Source organism: Cucumis melo, chromosome 6, assembly GCF_025177605.1.
Source record: "Cucumis melo cultivar AY chromosome 6, USDA_Cmelo_AY_1.0, whole genome shotgun sequence".
NCBI lineage: Eukaryota > Viridiplantae > Streptophyta > Magnoliopsida > Cucurbitales > Cucurbitaceae > Cucumis > Cucumis melo.
Window position 1 is genome coordinate 27,387,206 of NC_066862.1, and position 17,723 is coordinate 27,404,928.

Here is a 17,723-nt window from a genome sequence, read left to right on the forward strand (position 1 = left end):
GATTAAATAAAATCACTTAAAGAATTTTTTTTATTTCATGTATCATATATATGCATGCAAAAGAAAATTGTGTAAAAACAAGATTGAAGCTAAATTCATGAAATGAATATCGTAATTAACAATATTAAATAAAAGCATTTCAAGAAAAAAAATTATTTGATGTACTACATATATGCATGCAAAAAAAAAAAGTGAAAAAGCAAGATTGAAGCTAAATTTATGAAATTAATATCATAATCAACAAGATTAAATAAAAACGTTTGAAGAAAAAAAATTATCTGATGTATGAATGCAAAATAAGAAGAGTAGTGAAAAAGCAAGTTTGAAGCTAAACTTATGAAATGAACCTTCTAATTAACAATATTAAATAAAGTCATTTGAAGAAAAAATTTTATTCGATATACCACATATGTGCATGGAGAAAAATAGTAGTGAAAACTCAAGATTGATGCTAAATTTATTAAATGAATATCATAATTAACTTAATAAAATTAATTTAAGAAGAATATATATCTCACATGTAATATAGATGTAGAAAAAAAAATTAGTGAAAAACTCATATTATAATAATTTCCACCCGAACACATCTTATAATAACACAATACATAATCGAACACATACTATAACAACACAAATTATAATATTTTGCACTCAAACGCAGACTATTATAATACTTAGGCTATTATAATATTAAGACTATTATAATCTATAGATTATTATAAGTTAGTACTTTCACCCAAACGTTTTCTAAAAATTAATGGGTACTTTTTACACAAACATCAAAATTGAGAGGCATTTTTTATAATTTAGCCTTATCTTTCATATCTTTAACGTGTATGCATAAAGATAGGAGAGATCTTTAAAAAAAAATATATTTAATTCTCCATTTAAGTTTTATAAATAATTTCAATTCTTTCCATTCATAAGATTTTATTTTTTATGATTTTAATCTAAAATTACACCATATAAACCCTGTAACTAGTCACTAAAAAGATAAGATTAATCTTTTTTATCTAATTTAAAGAGAGAAAAAGTGTTCAAGTAATTAAAGTATTGAATTAATATGTTAATATTCCACAAGGGTAATCTATACAGTGTAATAGCTTTTATTATAATGTTTTTTAAACTAACATGATTGCATTGTTTCATCTATTAATTGGTATTTTCATTCAATTAAGTTTTTTATGTTGTTTTTTTATTCTCTAAATTTGAATTAAATCGTTTTTAAGAATATAAATGCATGTATTTATTTTGTTTTCCTTTTATGCATTCATCTAACATACACATTGATGAATCAAATGTACTAATGTAATACATCTTTATATTGAATAGATGCATTCTATCTCAAAAGGTCGTGTCTAATTAACATCGGATGCACTAAGTCATCAGAGATTTCATTCAAAATGCAACAAATAGGGGTGTTTACGGTTCAGTTCGAAGCTAAAACCACACTGAACAGCAAAATGCAAAAAAATCTCATCTGAAACTGAACCGCTTATGCATAAAATTATAATCGAAATATTTTATGAACATTATATATAAATAAAAATCCTACAAAGTTACAAACATAGATTACATTAATTTGTATAGTAATTAAGTACATGACATAGAAGTTTCAAACATTGAAGTTTGAAAGTCCATCAAAACAATTCCTATGACGTTGAGTTCGGTTTAGGCATGGTTCGAGTGTTGTCTTCGTCTCCCTATGTCATTCAAGTTCGAGTGACGCTTAAGTTTCAGACTTTTAGTATCTAAGCGTCTACCCTAAGTTATACTTATATATATATATATATACTTATATATATATATATATATATATATATATATATATATATATATATATATATATAAAGCGGTTCAATTTGATTTTAGAATCGATTTAATGTCTTAAACCGAATCGAACCACATGTATTCGATTTCGGTTCAATTTGTCAATTGATTCAGTTTTCAACTAATTTTTGAACACTCCTAATAACAACTACTCGACGAAGAACAATATGAAAAGTGTAGAACATCACCCTTTTAATATAATAGAGACGAAGATAGATATCAATAAGTTAATTAACGAACTATTTTCAAATATATAAAATCTACCAAATCTTTACAAAATATAACAAAAAATATCAAAATCTATCTATTTAGTAGTGTTTGTATATAGATAGGCACACATAACAATCTATTACAAAGAAATTGTGATATTTTGCGGCATTCTAATTATTTTATGGGATTCTGTTATTTAAAATAGTTTAAGGTGATTTTTATGAACGCAAGAGAGAGAGAAACAAACGAAACAAAAGAAAAAAAAAGAAAAAAGAAAAACGTGCAAAAACACGAGCGAAGTTTGCCTGCACGCTCGCTCGCTCGTCCTGTGCTATTACTCGAGGGAGAGCCGGAAAAATAAAAAAAAAAAAGAAAGAAAAAGAAAAAGAAAAGGCCTTAAGGTCTCGGTTTTTTGCATCTCTCTTTACCCTAAACTCTTCCTCCAGTGCAGATCGATTTTATGATTGAGTTGTGTAGCTAAGAACATCGATTCGTTACCCTACAATTGAGAATCAAGCTCTCTGTTTTCCCAAATCTTATGTGAAGCTGCTGATCGATGCATCAATGGATTAGAAATCAGATGTCCGACGGTAAGCCTCCATTCTCGTGTCATTGATTATTCGATTGTAGCGGGCAGTTCGTCTGATCTGCGTGTGATACTCATTAGTTAGCAAAGCACAATCTACAGGAGAAGAGGAAATTTGGAACAATCGAACAAATTTATCAGGTCCTTTTTGTTGCGCTCTTCAATTTTCCGTCTGCTATGATATATCTTCGGCTCTTAGTAAGCAGGAAACATAAGAGCATTTCTGTCATCTGAAACCCATGAATAGAGTCTCCTCGGGACCATACTTCCCGTCCCCCATTTGTTTTTAAACTTTATTTTTGTGATTCTATCTATACTACTCCGCTCTTAGTCATGTCTTCTTATCAGTTGACATACTTCTGAAGTAAAAAACTCTTGCACTTCCAAGTTGCGCCTCCGCTCCGTGTTATATATCTCCGCGCAATATGTTCTGTTCTCGGGTTTGTTATTTGTCTCTTTCAATTTCATCTATTTTTACCTGGAACAGGAGCAGCGCGATATCATCTTAATCGTCTAAAAGAGAAGTTTTTTTATTTAGTTTTTGAATTATGTATCATTTCCGCTGACTCTGAATGATTATTATGTGGTATTTCCCCGATCCTGTCCGAGTTGTGGTTGTTAGAGGAAGTTCATAACATGCTAAGATAAGGAAAATGAAGGTATATCCATATTTTTTTTGTCAGATATCTGGGCAGGTTCCTGTTAAAGCTGGTGTGGAATTGTCTGGAGAGGTGGCTCTCCACGTGATATCTTCAATATGGACTCTGAACTCTATAAAGCACGTGTCTTCATTCAAGAAAAAATGTAAGGCTTATCATTATATATCTATCTTTGATGAAGACTTCAGGCCCTCAGGGCCTCTCTCTTTTGTTCTTGTGCTTCTTTCTGTTCCTTAATTACGCATCCCGTACTTAGCATGGCTTTTCACAAATCTAATGACATATAGATCTAATATTTAACTTGTTTATAAATACCCTACTGTTATAGGGCCATGAATGCTTGAACTTTTTTTATATACCCAAATAACATCTTGTGAGGGCCTGAAAATTCATGAAGCCGCTTGAACTTTTAAGTACTTAATCGTATGTTTGGGAATTATCTCTTGTTTTTAAGGCTAGTTTCTTTGTTCCCTTTTTGAAAGTTCTGCAAATGAAGTCTGTTTAATGAGGTTCTAATTAAAAATGAAACCAGAAAGAAATATCGTGTAATTGGGCATTTTTAACAGGATGATCTTCAGTTTTATTATTATATCCTGACATCTTTGTTTCTTAATATTGGATTTTCCTTTTATTGAGTTAAGATTTACATGTTTACGTAACTTGGTCTAAATTTTCATGTTGTATCTCTTAATCATTTATTTTGGATGAGAAATGACTTCATTGATGAATGACACCAAAATCCGTGGAGAGATATTTCTTCTCATCTTCCTTCTTTTTCCCATCTTGTTTTTTGTGTGATGGGAGATGGAAAAGAAACGTATTTTTGGAAAGATCTTTGGGTGGGGATAGACCCCTCTCCTCTGCATTTCATTTCCTCGATTATATCATCCTTCCTCCTTAAAAAACTGTTGGGTATTAGATTTTTTGGTTTGTTCAGGGAATTCAGTTTCTTTCTCCTTTGGTTTTCGTAAGTCTTTGTCCAATAGAGAAATGACAGAGGTGGCTTCTCTTCTTTTTTTTTCCCTGATTGAGGCCTTTGACTTTAGGCTTGGGAGAAAAGGTTTTCATGTGCGGAGTCCTTCGTCCACAGAGGGCTTCTCTTGTAGGTCTTTCGGCCAGTTGGTCATTTACCTGTTTTCTTCTTGATAGTTAAGAATTTCGGGGGGGGGGGGGGGGGAGGGTAGCTGATACCACTCATGAAACGATTATTTCTTGGGCCAGTTGGTCATTTACCTGTTTTCTTCTTGATAGTTAAGAATTTCCTGCTATAGCGTAACTTGCATTTTGGAGATACTATATTGTACTGTAAATCTAATTTGATTATCTGTTTTCTTCCTTAACATATTTTTTATTCCTGTTATCCTTGTCATCATTATTCACTTGTTTGCATGTGTGTCTTCTTATTTGTGATACAATCAGATAGCCGATCTAGACTGAATTTTGATAGGAATTGGTATCAACTTATCTATGCCTTGTGTCTTGCAAACATTTTTAACTTGTCTTTTTGTTGATATTCTGTTCTTTTTAATTTTTTACTTGATTCGGTTTCAAGTTTATTTGACCGTAAATTCTAGTTTTTGATTTGTAGGACTTTTGTGCCTTTTCTACTTTATATATGACAATTTAATATTTTCAGTGACTGTTGTTTGAGAAAATTTTACTATTGCATATTAATATTTTATTTTTCTGCTTTTCAGTTTTGAGATTTTATTACAGCGGCATCAACGACCCATAGATGACCTACAGAGGCTGAGGTTCAAGGATATTGTGAAACGCTTAGAGGAGGGTCTTTTTAAAACGGCTCTTACAAAGGTCTCCACTCTCACCCCACCCTCATTGTAAACAAATTACCACTAGAATATTGCAGAAGAGTGGAGAGACCACCTCTTATGTGGTTTATCTTTTATAAGTCTTAGATAAACAAGCATGCTAACATTTTACTTACTGTGATTCTAAGTAACTCTGGAGTTCATATGTTTTCTCTGGGAATGAACTTTGTCGTTATGGTAATATGACACAGGATGACTATATGAACCTTGATACTCTCGAGAGTCGTCTGCACAGTTTGATCAAGCGTTCGCCCATGAATAATCAGAACCAGCAATATCAGCAAGTGGTTAGTTCTTCATCTGCATTAAGTCAGATGATTCCGACTCCTGGTATGGCTCACAGTGGGAATTCCAAAATGATGGTTGCATCTTCGGATGATTCTATTATTTCTGCTAGTGCTAGCTTAGCACCTATGACTGCTAGCACAGGAAGCATCATGGCAACTGGTGGAATAAATGGTGGTTCTTTCAACAGAGCTGAAGGTACCTTCCACTATAATATTTTGTTCCCGTGTGAACAGTTTTGCTTTTATGAAAAAAGTTATAATTCCTCCTTTTCAGGTCCCATGTCCAGTGGATATCAGCAGTCTCCTAGTTTCTCGGTTGGTTCTGGTGGAGTTATATCATCTGCTGGTGCACACAGAATTACTAGTCAAATGATTCCTACACCTGGTTTCAGTAATAACATTAACCATGCAAGCAGCAACCAATCGTATGCAAGCAGGGACAATTCTAGTAATGGTAGTGGGCTCCCCAGTGTTGAATCTACAGGGTTGTCTCAAGTGCAATTGCAAAAGCAGCATATTGGCGGTCAGAACAGTCGTATATTACAGAATCTTGGTAGCCAAATGGGTAGTGGAATAAGGTCTAGCTTACAGCAGAAATCTTATGGCTTTACAAATGGATCTGTAAATGGTAGCTTAGGATTAATAGGTGGCAATGTACAACTTTTGAAAGAATCTAGCACCTCGGAGGGCTATTTGACTGTCTCGCCTTATGGTAATTTAACCAAACCTGTACAACAATCCTTTGATCAGAATGAAAAATCGTTGGTGCAAGGTATTATTTCTCTCTATCTATATTGGCTCCAGCCTATCTTGTCGAGCAGTTCTTGATGAAAAATCACATTGTTACCTGATTTGTAATAAGAATCAATTTCTTTTGGCAGGCGATGCATATGGAATGAATAGTACTGACTCTTTTGGGTCGGAAAACCTCTATGGCCCTGCAACATCTGTTGGATCAATGATGACTGCTCACAATTTGAACCCGACAAATTTGCCATCTATGTCTAAAACCAGTTCACCTTTCTCCAGTAACCAATCAAATTTTCATGGAACTCAACAGGGCACTCACTCTCCCCTAATTGATGGGTCAGATAAGATGAATTTCCAACCTCCACTATCTTCGAGGGAAAACATCATTGATTCTCATACACAGCAGCAGTTTCAACAACATCACCAATTTCAACCACAACAGCAACCATTTCTTCAACAGTCAAATGTCCAGAAACAACAAATTCAACCTCAGCAGCATCTACTAAATAATGACTCTATTAGTCAGGTTCAGTTAGCCTCCAATCTAGGCAGTCATGTGAAGCAGGAACCTGGTGGGGAGCATCATAGTGGGCCTTTCCAGCCACAAGTTACCGAACATTTCCCACTGACTGAGGCACATAACCAATTCCATCAGAATTCTAGTGAAGACTGTGTGAGGAATGCTCAATATCTTCCTGTTTCTTCTAGCCAGAGTGATATTTGTTCCCCACTTTCTCAAAGCTCTCAACAGATGCAACAATTTTTGCATCCGCACCTATTAAATTCAAATTCTCAAAATCGTTTTAGCAGTCCAGCTGGAGCTCTATCAGATGCAACTTTGCCGGTTCAATGGCATCCTCAATCACAAGATAGAAATCACAGGCAAGGGAGCATTGTTCATGAGCAAAATGTCCAACATGATTTCCGTAAAAAGGTATCCAGTCACGATATAGTCCAGGGTGATAATTTACCTACGGAAGGATCAACAATTGGGCACTCCTTTGTTACTAGGACCAAATCTGAGCCTCCTAATCCCCTTGGTGCCACCTGCCAGAACAACAATAGTGCACGCCAATTTATAAATCAGCAGAGATGGCTTCTATTCTTGCGACATGCTCGTCGCTGTGTAGCTCCTGAAGGGAAATGTCCAGAACGGAACTGTGTCACTGCTCAGAAATTGTGGCAACATCTGGATAGATGCAGTTCTTCTAAATGCACATATCCCCGCTGCCAGCCTACCAAGTTATTGCTTCATCATCACAAGAGATGCAGGGATCTAAACTGTCCTGTTTGTATTCCTGTCCGAGACTATATCCAGAGCCGAAAGAGCGTGCGTGCCCACAATGCGTCTGATTCAAGTTTGCAAAAGTTAACCAATGGATTCCCTAAGACCTGTGATGCTCCAGATAACACCACTAGATATATTTTGAAAACTCTTCAGGCTTCTGAAACTTCAAAGGATCTGCAATCTTCTCTTAAACGGATGAAGATAGAGCAGTCCTCTCAGTCTCTTGTTCCTAAGAGTGAGAGTTTGGCAGTTTCAACTTCTGCTATGAGTGAACGACACATGTCATTGGATGTGCATTGCCAAGGTTATCAGCAAGGTGATGATAGTATGGCTGTTAAGCATGAGCTCGCAGATGTGAAAATGGATGTGCTGCAGAGCTCTACTCTTGAAAGCCATAGTGACTTAAAGGAAGCTAATGCAGAGAATAATTGCAGCCAAAGGTCTGAAGGTGACCTTGTCACATATGATGAGTTTTCTAGTTTACCAAAGCAAGAGAATGTTAAAATTGAGAATGAGACGGAGTCTAGCATGCAAGATCCTTCAGTGCATGTCACTGAGCATGCAGCGGCCACCAAGTCTGGGAAGCCAAAAATTAAAGGGGTTTCACTAACTGAATTGTTTACTCCAGAACAAGTGAGAGACCATATCATTAGTCTCAGACAGTGGGTTGGCCAGGTTGGTTATCAAGCTTTTGTCCTGTGTTGTTTTTATAGAGATACGTTGGAGAATATATATTTTTATAAAAATGCAAAAAAAAAATTATTTATTTCATAAATATGTTTTGCGTAGACAGAAAGTAATTCATTTTTGGATTTTATAATGGATGTATGCGAAAACATTAGTTTCGTCGAAAAAATTCTTTTGAATTCTAATGATCCCTTGTAAGTTTGTATCTTTTGAGAAATGGTCCATCTTCATTTAAGCTTTGTTTCTTGTTCAAAAAATGGTTTGTATCATGGGTGCTTGATGACAAGATCCAGTGCACTTAGCTATCTCAAAACTTCTTTATTTACTGTCTTTTTCTCCAGAGCAAATCCAAGGCTGAGAAGAATCAAGCAATGGAACAATCAATGAGTGAGAATTCCTGTCAACTGTGTGCAGTTGAGAAACTCACTTTTGAGCCTCCACCTATATATTGCACGCCATGTGGTGCACGTATAAAACGAAATGCAATGTATCATACAGTAGCTGCTGGTGATACACGACATTATTTTTGTATTCCATGTTACAATGATGCTCGTGGAGATGTTATTGTTGCTGATGGGACTACCATTCCCAAGTCAAGGCTAGAGAAGAAGAAAAATGATGAAGAGACTGAGGAATGGGTATGTTGTATTTGCAGTGAGCTATGGTTTATTTTAGGTGATTTTCTTATGCTTCATCTTTTAGTTCTTTTTAACGTCCCTGATGCTTTTTTTCAGTGGGTTCAATGTGATAAATGTGAAGCATGGCAACATCAGATCTGTGCTCTTTTCAATGGTCGAAGAAATGATGGTGGTCAAGCAGAGTATACCTGTCCAAATTGTTACATTCAAGAAATTGAAAGAGGAGAGCGTATACCATTACCTCAGAGTGCTGTTCTTGGTGCCAAAGAATTGCCCAGAACAATTCTTAGTGATCACATAGAGCAGCGGTTGGTTAAGAGATTGAAACAGGAAAGAGCTGAAAGGGCAAGGATTCAAGGGAAAAGTTATGATGAGGTAATTTTGAACAACCAAACCTCCCTTTTTTTTTGAAATGGAAACAAACCTCTTCATTGATATAATGAAATGAAATAAAAGCCTCTTCAGTGTGATTGGATTTTCTTTTTCAACAACAGTCATGGAGTGCTCGAGTGTTTTATTCCTGAATCATATTTTTACATTTCTCTTTTGGGTGGTGGTTTTGTTTTGTATTCTTATATATATATATATGTATATATATGTGTGTGTGTGTGTGTGTGTATATATATATATATATTTTTTTTTTCACTTTATGATTTATCTTCTTGTGAAAAGCACCAAGAAACATGATCTATTTCGACCGCTACTTGACTTCAGCATATATTCAGTTTCTTTAATTCATTTGTTCTATTGGTGTTGTTAGGTTCCTGGAGCAGATGGGCTTGTCATTAGAGTCGTTTCCTCGGTTGACAAAAAGTTGGAAGTTAAGCAAAGGTTTCTCGAAATATTTCAAGAAGAAAATTATCCGTTTGAGTTCCCTTACAAATCCAAGGTACAAAAAATAAAAGCATGATGCACTGTTATTAGGACTGTTATGTTGTTTAATTTCTAGATATATAGATATAACCTTCTATTGTAACATGAGTTGCTAGGTAATGAGATGTCACTTGTCAGTATCATCTGAAGCTATCTTCTTTAAATATTTTTCCAGGCAATTCTATTGTTTCAGAAGATCGAAGGTGTTGAAGTGTGCCTATTCGGCATGTATGTCCAAGAATTTGGGTCTGAGTGCCAGTTTCCTAATCAGCGCCGTGTTTATCTCTCATACCTTGATTCAGTAAAGTATTTCAGACCTGAGATTAAGACATACACTGGAGAGGCTCTCCGAACTTTTGTTTACCATGAAATTCTGGTCAGTTTTTTTCTTTCAAACTCTTATCTGAACAAGTATTATTTCATATACATGTGAGTGGTTTTAGCCGTGTTCTTTATTATTGTATTTTGGCCCTACTTTTTATCTTTTCAGATAGGATATCTTGAATATTGCAAAATTCGGGGTTTCACAAGCTGCTATATATGGGCCTGTCCTCCATTGAAGGGTGAAGATTATATATTATACTGTCATCCAGAAATCCAGAAAACACCAAAATCTGATAAACTTCGGGAGTGGTAACATTTGTGGATACCATTACTAGTTTCTCTAGTTTGAGATATAAGCATTTTATTCTCCTTATTTGGCATGCTGTTCAATTTCAGGTATTTATCCATGTTGAGAAAAGCTGCCAAGGAGAAAATTGTTGTTGATCTGACTAATCTATATGATCATTTCTTTGTCTCCACTGGTGAGTGTAAGGCCAAGGTTACAGCAGCGAGGCTGCCATATTTTGATGGTGATTATTGGCCTGGTGCTGCGGAGGATTTTATTTATCAACTTCGCCAAGAAGAGGATGGAAGAAAACAGAACAAAAAAGGAATGACTAAAAAGACAATAACCAAGAGAGCTTTAAAAGCATCTGGTCAATCTGATCTTTCTGGTAATGCGTCAAAGGACCTGCTACTAATGCATAAAGTAATCTCTCTTTTCCAAAAATTTCTTTTTTCGTATTTTTAAACATACTTAATATCTGTGTGTGTGTGTGTATGTGTTTGTGTTGGGGGAAATTGCAAAATTCAATTCCAAAGTATGGGGTGGTTATGATTGCACCTTTTAAACTTTCAATTGGAAAAATTGACCTCAAATTTTTTGGAGTATAAAAATAGTATCTCTAAACTTTTAAGTACAAATTGACAAAAATTAAACCTCAAACTCTCATAGATATGGCAATTTTATCCATTTTACTCCATATTTTGTCTCTACCTTCCACCTCTTCTTCCCTGGGTCATTCCCTTTCTTTCAGTAGCCCACTTTCTCTCCACTTGAAGGCAGGGGAAGTCTTTAAACTAACAAAAAATAAAAAAAAAAGGGCCTTCCTGTCAAGAGGCTTAATGTCATCTCGAAAGCCTTCTCCAAAAGCTAACCTGTTAATCCAATGGCTTATGCTTATCTGAAGAATATTATAAATAAATGAGACATGTTACCTGAAAGAAATATAGCAAAATTCACATTTTAAGCTAGTCCCTTACATTAACAGTATCCCATTGAAATGATGCTAATGGATCATGTATCTGAAAACACGATAACTGAAGGAAGGGAGAGGTGGAAGGTAGAGAGAAAAATTAGAGAGAACAAGAAGAAATATGAGAGAAATATTGAGTAATATGGATTTTCTTCACTTTATTATGAGAGTTTTAGCCTTTAGAGTTGATTTTTATATCGAAAAGTTTGAGGGTTTAATTTTTATGATCGAAAGTTTATGGGTGCAATTGTCCAAAATGTTACCGATATTTGGGCAGCCTTGGTCATTTGGCTGTGTTTCATTAGGCCACAATTATTTTGCTCTTCCAGACTTTGTAACATCATGCCATTTTCATTTTTTCTTAGCATATTTTTTGTATATCTGTTAAGTTATAAGTAAGAACAGATTCTTATGATTAGATGTTATCATGGCAGAGTGTTAGGTTTTCCTAGTTGTAAAATTATGTATATAAATAACATTTTTGTAGGAGATAAAGCAATCAATTTATTGGCAGTGGGTCGTGCTTACTTTATGTGCATGTGTATATATCAGAAAGTTTTGTCTGTTTTAGATAAATTGAAGTAGCATACTCTGTCCTGCAATATATTCTTTATTTGGGTGAAATTTTAGTTGTGATGCTCCAGTGAGGAGGTATCAAACCTATTATCTCAAATTTTTATATGTTATTTCTCCAGCTCGGTGAAACTATTTCTCCCATGAAGGAGGATTTTATCATGGTTCATTTACAGCACGCTTGCAGTCACTGTTGTATTCTGATGGTATCTGGAAATCGCTGGGTTTGCAACCAATGCAAAAACTTTCAGCTTTGTGATAAGTAAGAGTCTCAAATTATCTCTCATTTATTGAATCGAAAATCAAGATTTTATCATTTGACAATTATTTTTGGAGCCATCAATTGAAGAACTTAAAATATTCTTCATTTGATGGTTTATCTGGAAATACATGTGACTTCTCTTGTTATTATTTTTTTGTTTTGTAAAATGAGTATTGGTTTTTCATGGAATTTCTCTACCGGACTTCCACAGGCTATATAATGATTATAATACTTTTTATGATGAGAATGAGATGATATTACAAAAGAAGAATGTCATACAAAAAAAAATATGTTACAAAAGGAGGGAAAAAAAATTCTGAAGCGAAAAAAGTTGCAATCATCTATATGTAGTGTGGCTTGCAAGCATAGTCTTTTTACCTTGTGTTCAAAATTAATTGGTGAGTGCTCGAAGGGGATGGCTGCGTTGTCCATGCACCAGCTATTGGCTAGCTACTGTGTTTCCATTTTCATATATAGAGTTGATAGGCTTATCTGGATAGTTCTGTGTTGCATTTTTATGTATAGAGTTGATAGGCTTATCTGGATATTTCTGTATGTTTTATTAAAATGAGCTGGAATATGTCTAGATATTGGTGACTTGAGGTTTGCGAACGTATTGTTTCTATGCAAGTAATTGGGCGAAGTTATAATTTGTTTTCTTTATATTGTTTAACCTGATTTTAAGAACTTTTAATTGTTCTTTTACTTCTTACATTCAAAACCAACAGGTGAATGCTGGAAGGTGATGTTTTCTTTGTCCATTGCCAGCTTTTTGCTGCAGTTTTGCAATTCATTGTTATTTTTATTGTATGATTCTTATAGTTTTGTAATTAACTTGGTGGCTGATAGTGGCTTTTAGATATTTATATATGTTTATGTCGATAGGAATTGGAAATAGTGTCTAGTATTGAAGGAGACTAGGGAATGTATTTGTTTTGGGAGTTTTGTGTTCATTAAAGCGATGGGATAACGTCCAGTTTTTTTTTCATCATTTTTTTAAAGAAAAAAAAACACTAAGCTTTTCATTAAGAGAATGAAAAGATACTGATGTCTAAAATATAAAGAAACCAAGGAAAAGACTATTCTAAAAATAGAATAATCAAACACGAATGGGAGAGTTTCATTGTTTCTTTTTTTAGTTGCTATCTCCTTCTTTCAATTTGTTTTTTAAAAGTTCTGCTTCCTCTAGAAAAAGAAAATAGAATAACCAAAAAATACAAAGAAAGAGATGGCAACTAAAAAGAAACAATGAAGCTCTTCCAGTTCTTGTTTAGGTCTTGGATGGAGTAACTCTTGTAGCATTTTTATAATGAGAACCATGAAGAAGATGTTTAGCGAGCTGAGTCAAAGGACTCAAAATGTGACTGAAGTATCTTTAAATATGCACCGATTTCTTTCGATTGATGACAACACAGATGAGGGAATTTTTTATTTACACTTTTACAATGTAAGAAGCAAGGAAATAGTTCATTCTAAAAGTCTAGGCACTAAAAGTAGAAAAGTGAAGTTTGAGCACCAACCATACTGGTCCACATTTATATTTTCATAAATGGAGCGAGCCTCTTTATTAATACCGGTTCACATCTATTTCATTTGTTTAGTTAAATTTGTGTGGTTCTTCACTTGGTTGTTGATTATGATAATGGTGGATCTGGAAAATCTGAAAATGGTGTTTCTTTTCCGAAGACTTACGTTTTATTTTTCTTTCCCTGACGTGATGATTTGGTCACAGGTGCTATGAGGCAGAACAAAAACGTGAAGAAAGAGAAAAACATCCTATAAATCAAAGAGAGAAGCATGCCCTCTATCCTGTATGTTTTAAATGCATGGAAATATGTTCTCCATTTTTGTATGTTTGTTGATGTAAACGTTACCTGCAAACATAACATTCTGTCCAACCAAGGCCTGAAAATGTTTTAAAGCATTAATACTTCCAATCATCTGTTTATTTATTTTTACTTTAGAATTGATGAGTTTGCTGAACTGAACTCTCCAGGATGAAATCAATGGCGTGCCTGTTGATACCAAAGATAAAGACGAGATTCTTGAGAGTGAATTTTTTGACACAAGGCAAGCATTTTTGAGTTTGTGTCAAGGAAATCATTATCAGTATGATACTCTTCGGCGAGCTAAGCATTCATCAATGATGGTCCTTTATCATCTTCATAATCCTACTGCTCCGGCATTTGTCACAACTTGCAATCTATGTCAACTAGATATAGAAACTGGTCAAGGTTGGCGTTGTGAAGTTTGCCCTGATTATGATGTATGTAATTCCTGTTACCAAAAAGATGGAGGTATTGACCATCCTCACAAGTTGACTAATCATCCTTCCGTGGTTGATCGAGATGCACAAAATAAAGAAGCTCGGCAACTACGTGTCTTGCAGGTTTTGTTGACATCTTCTTGTTATTGCATTAGCTCTTGACGTTATATGATATCCTCATCTAGATGCATTCTTGGCCCTGCATTTAATGTAAATTTCTTTTTTGATTTTAAACTAACCTGCATGCTTTATGGTATGCAACATACTTCTTGTTGGCTTTTCAACTATGTGCCACTTCAGGTTTTCTTGATGTCGTGAAAATAACATCTATGCATGCATTTAGGTGTCCCAATCTTTTCCCAACGTCTAGAAGTTAAATGTAGAACAAGGAAAATGTTCTGCTTCATGCAGTGCTTTATTTTTAGTGGTATTTTGTGATTAACTAAATGTTCATTTAATTAGATGATTTGATCAAGAAGTGAACAACTAAGCATTTAACTGCAGTTTGATCCTTTCTTTCACAATACTATGGCTTGTTTTTAAAGTTCGTTTTGCTCTAATTAACAGGCAGTGGATACTCATCATTCCTCTAATCTCGATTTTGGCAATCACCTTGACCGTTGAAATATTACTTTCCTTTTTTCTTTTTCCCATGAGGTCTTGCATCATGCATTTCTTGTTTCATTATGTATGCCTTACTTTTGTTAGTTTGATGTCGCAGCTTAGGAAAATGCTGGATCTTCTGGTGCATGCATCTCAATGTCGTTCTTCACTTTGTCAATATCCAAATTGTCGGAAGGTGAAGGGGCTTTTTCGACATGGGATACAATGCAAAACACGTGCATCTGGTGGTTGTGTTCTCTGCAAGAAAATGTGGTACCTTCTTCAACTACATGCCCGAGCTTGCAAAGAATCTCAATGCCACGTGCCCCGTTGCAGGTAATGTCTACATCATTTTCTTTTTCATCTTTTGGGTTTATGCATTCGTGAACGTATTTATACTCTGTGTATAATATATCCGTTTGTGTTGCATATATATGTATCATCTGTGTGTAGTAACTGAGATTAGAGAGGTTGAATTTTTAATGTACTCCAGAGATCTCAAAGAGCACTTGAGGCGGCTGCAGCAGCAGTCTGACTCACGGAGAAGAGCAGCTGTGATGGAAATGATGAGACAGAGAGCTGCAGAACTGAACAATACGGGGTAACCAGTTTGTAGGTTTACATTAATATTATTGAGGATGCGAGGTTGAAAAAAGATTTGAAGCCATTCTTGAAAGAGCACTGCTGGGAGGGTGGAAATCAGGCAGTGGGTGACAGACAACACAGATGGAAGCGGTAGAGAACTATACACTCAACATCTTGGTTAAATATTCAGCTTTAGGGAACAATTCTTTTATTCTATGTATCTACCACTTGAACTTTCCCCAATAGAAAAGCCAAGTGAGACTCGAGTAGAGCAGCTGCCGTCTTCGTCATCGACCCCGGCCCTAACATTGTTTCTTAGTTCTCATCGATAATTTTTCCTTTACTGTAAAATACCACCTTTCATTAACATGTGTACCCAGTCCCATGTTTATAAGATTTAATAATTAGTTTCAGGAAGTGCTCCAGGACGTACGTTTACTTGTATAATTTGGCTTCTACATTATTTATAGATGAACAACTTTGATTTGTTCGGTTGTCGTTGTAGATTTGAAACATTGTTTTGTATTTAGCAAATGTGAATTGTTATACAGATCAATTACAATGCCTCGTTAAAACCTAAATGGTGTTTCACCCCATCCAAGGCAACCCAAATTAAAGAACCTATGAAAATTTTGTTAAAATTAAGAAAATGTGGCTTCTCGACATTTATCTGATTGTTTCTTTAATGTTTGTTCGAGTTCTCATTTCCACTCCGTATTTCTATTCCTCCCACCTTCTATTTCTCTTTCACGTCCCATTCTTTTCTATTTTTCTATTTTTCTCCTTTTCTCCTTTTCTCCTTTTTCTTCTTTCTCTCTCCGGTTTTTCCAGATTTTTCTCCTTGTTTTTTTCCGGTTCGAAAATATGAGGGCTTCTTTTATAGTGGAAGCCCACTATTTGGAGGGCATGCCAACCAAGTCACTAAATTTTCTTTTAAAGAGTTTTTATAATGAGTAACCCTTTAGCATAGAATAGTAAGAATACAGCAACTTTTAAGACAATTTGTAAACATAGCAAATTTTTTATTTCTTTTTGTCTATTCCTAAAATATCCTAGAAGTGATTATTATCTCTCTTTCACGATTCTCTCAACCGTCTTCTCTATTTTCCGTTCACAATTTTTTCTGGCTCAACCAATTGATTTTATGTTCGCGATTTTGTCCGTCTCCAAGTAGTACGGTCGCCATAGTCTCCAATCGATCGATTTTCCATTGATTTTTTGTTTGATTCTCCTTTGCTCGGTTAGGGTTACGGTCTTGCTATCAATTATATTCTTAAATTTTGTGGTATGTGATCAAATTTCATTGAAGTTTTTTTTTAAATTTGTTCCTTCAGTTTTCTAATTCAGTTTTGTTCATCATCTCATTTTGAACTTATTTTCACAAAAGTTCCATTCGACTTTTGTCTTATTTTCGCAATAGGATTTAATTTCATCTATGTTTCATCTCTGTTTGTAAGCTTAAATTCTATTTAATTGAAACTTGTTGATTTTATTCATTTCAATTTGATGATTTTACTAGTATTCTTAGAAAAATTGTATTGATTTTATTGACTTCGTCATTTGAGACTGTTTAGAAATTGAGCATGTTATGAATTTTCTGTTGATTTTTTTTAGGTTAAAAGAATCTAATTTAAAAAAGAAAAAAAAAAACCAGTGATAGAATCCTTGGTTTATTTCAGTCACCGATAGATTGATATTAGTAGTGTGATATTTATTACTTTATTTGTCCTCTATCAATTACATGAGTGTAACAATAGAAAGATAACTCTCTCTTTCTATCTATATATATATATATATGCAGTAATTTGTACTCATGATTAATAAATAAGTGTGACACTACCTCCAATTCTCAAGTGATAAGTGGGATGGTTACTGTTTTTGTTTGTTTGACTCAAATCTTTGATAACAAACCACATTTTTTTCAATATATTTTCAATCCTATAAAAGTGACTTTATAGTAAAATAGTAATACGAAGTAATGTCGCTGTGAAGTCGGCGCCAAGAGTTTCTATCTATGATAGACTAAGTCGACATCGAAAGTTTCTATAATTGATAGACTTTACTGTGAAATCTATCTATGATAGCTTTTATTAATGATAAATTTTACTAAAATTTTTTATCAGCATATACTTCAACATGTATATTAACAGAACTCTTTATTGATAAAATGCATCTGTTGATAACTAATTTGCAATTACTCAGCTTGCGATCCAACAT

General features: G+C 34.4%; 1 protein-coding gene across 3 annotated transcripts; it reads left to right on the forward strand.

Annotated features, from left to right (window-relative positions):
* Positions 1 to 2,369: 2,369 nt before the first annotated feature.
* LOC103490629 (histone acetyltransferase HAC1) lies at positions 2,370 to 15,993 on the forward strand. Of its 3 annotated transcripts, XM_008450203.3 has the most exons (18): positions 2,373 to 2,630; positions 2,708 to 2,767; positions 3,310 to 3,430; positions 4,983 to 5,097; positions 5,306 to 5,597; positions 5,676 to 6,173; positions 6,283 to 8,114; positions 8,468 to 8,764; positions 8,861 to 9,139; positions 9,525 to 9,653; positions 9,813 to 10,013; positions 10,128 to 10,270; positions 10,358 to 10,670; positions 11,913 to 12,052; positions 13,785 to 13,863; positions 14,049 to 14,441; positions 15,040 to 15,257; positions 15,415 to 15,993. In XM_008450203.3, the coding sequence occupies exons 3-18, from the start codon at positions 3,384 to 3,386 to the stop codon at positions 15,524 to 15,526; spliced, it is 5,088 nt and encodes a 1,695-aa protein (XP_008448425.2). In that variant the 5' UTR covers positions 2,373 to 2,630; positions 2,708 to 2,767; positions 3,310 to 3,383; the 3' UTR covers positions 15,527 to 15,993. The 3 variants fall into 3 exon arrangements, with proteins under 3 accessions (XP_050942232.1, XP_008448425.2, XP_008448424.2); XM_008450202.3 differs by lacking the exon at positions 2,708 to 2,767; XM_051086275.1 differs by lacking the exons at positions 2,708 to 2,767; positions 13,785 to 13,863; positions 14,049 to 14,441; positions 15,040 to 15,257; positions 15,415 to 15,993 and having other exon boundaries at positions 2,370 to 2,630; positions 10,358 to 10,635.
* Positions 15,994 to 17,723: the final 1,730 nt, after the last annotated feature.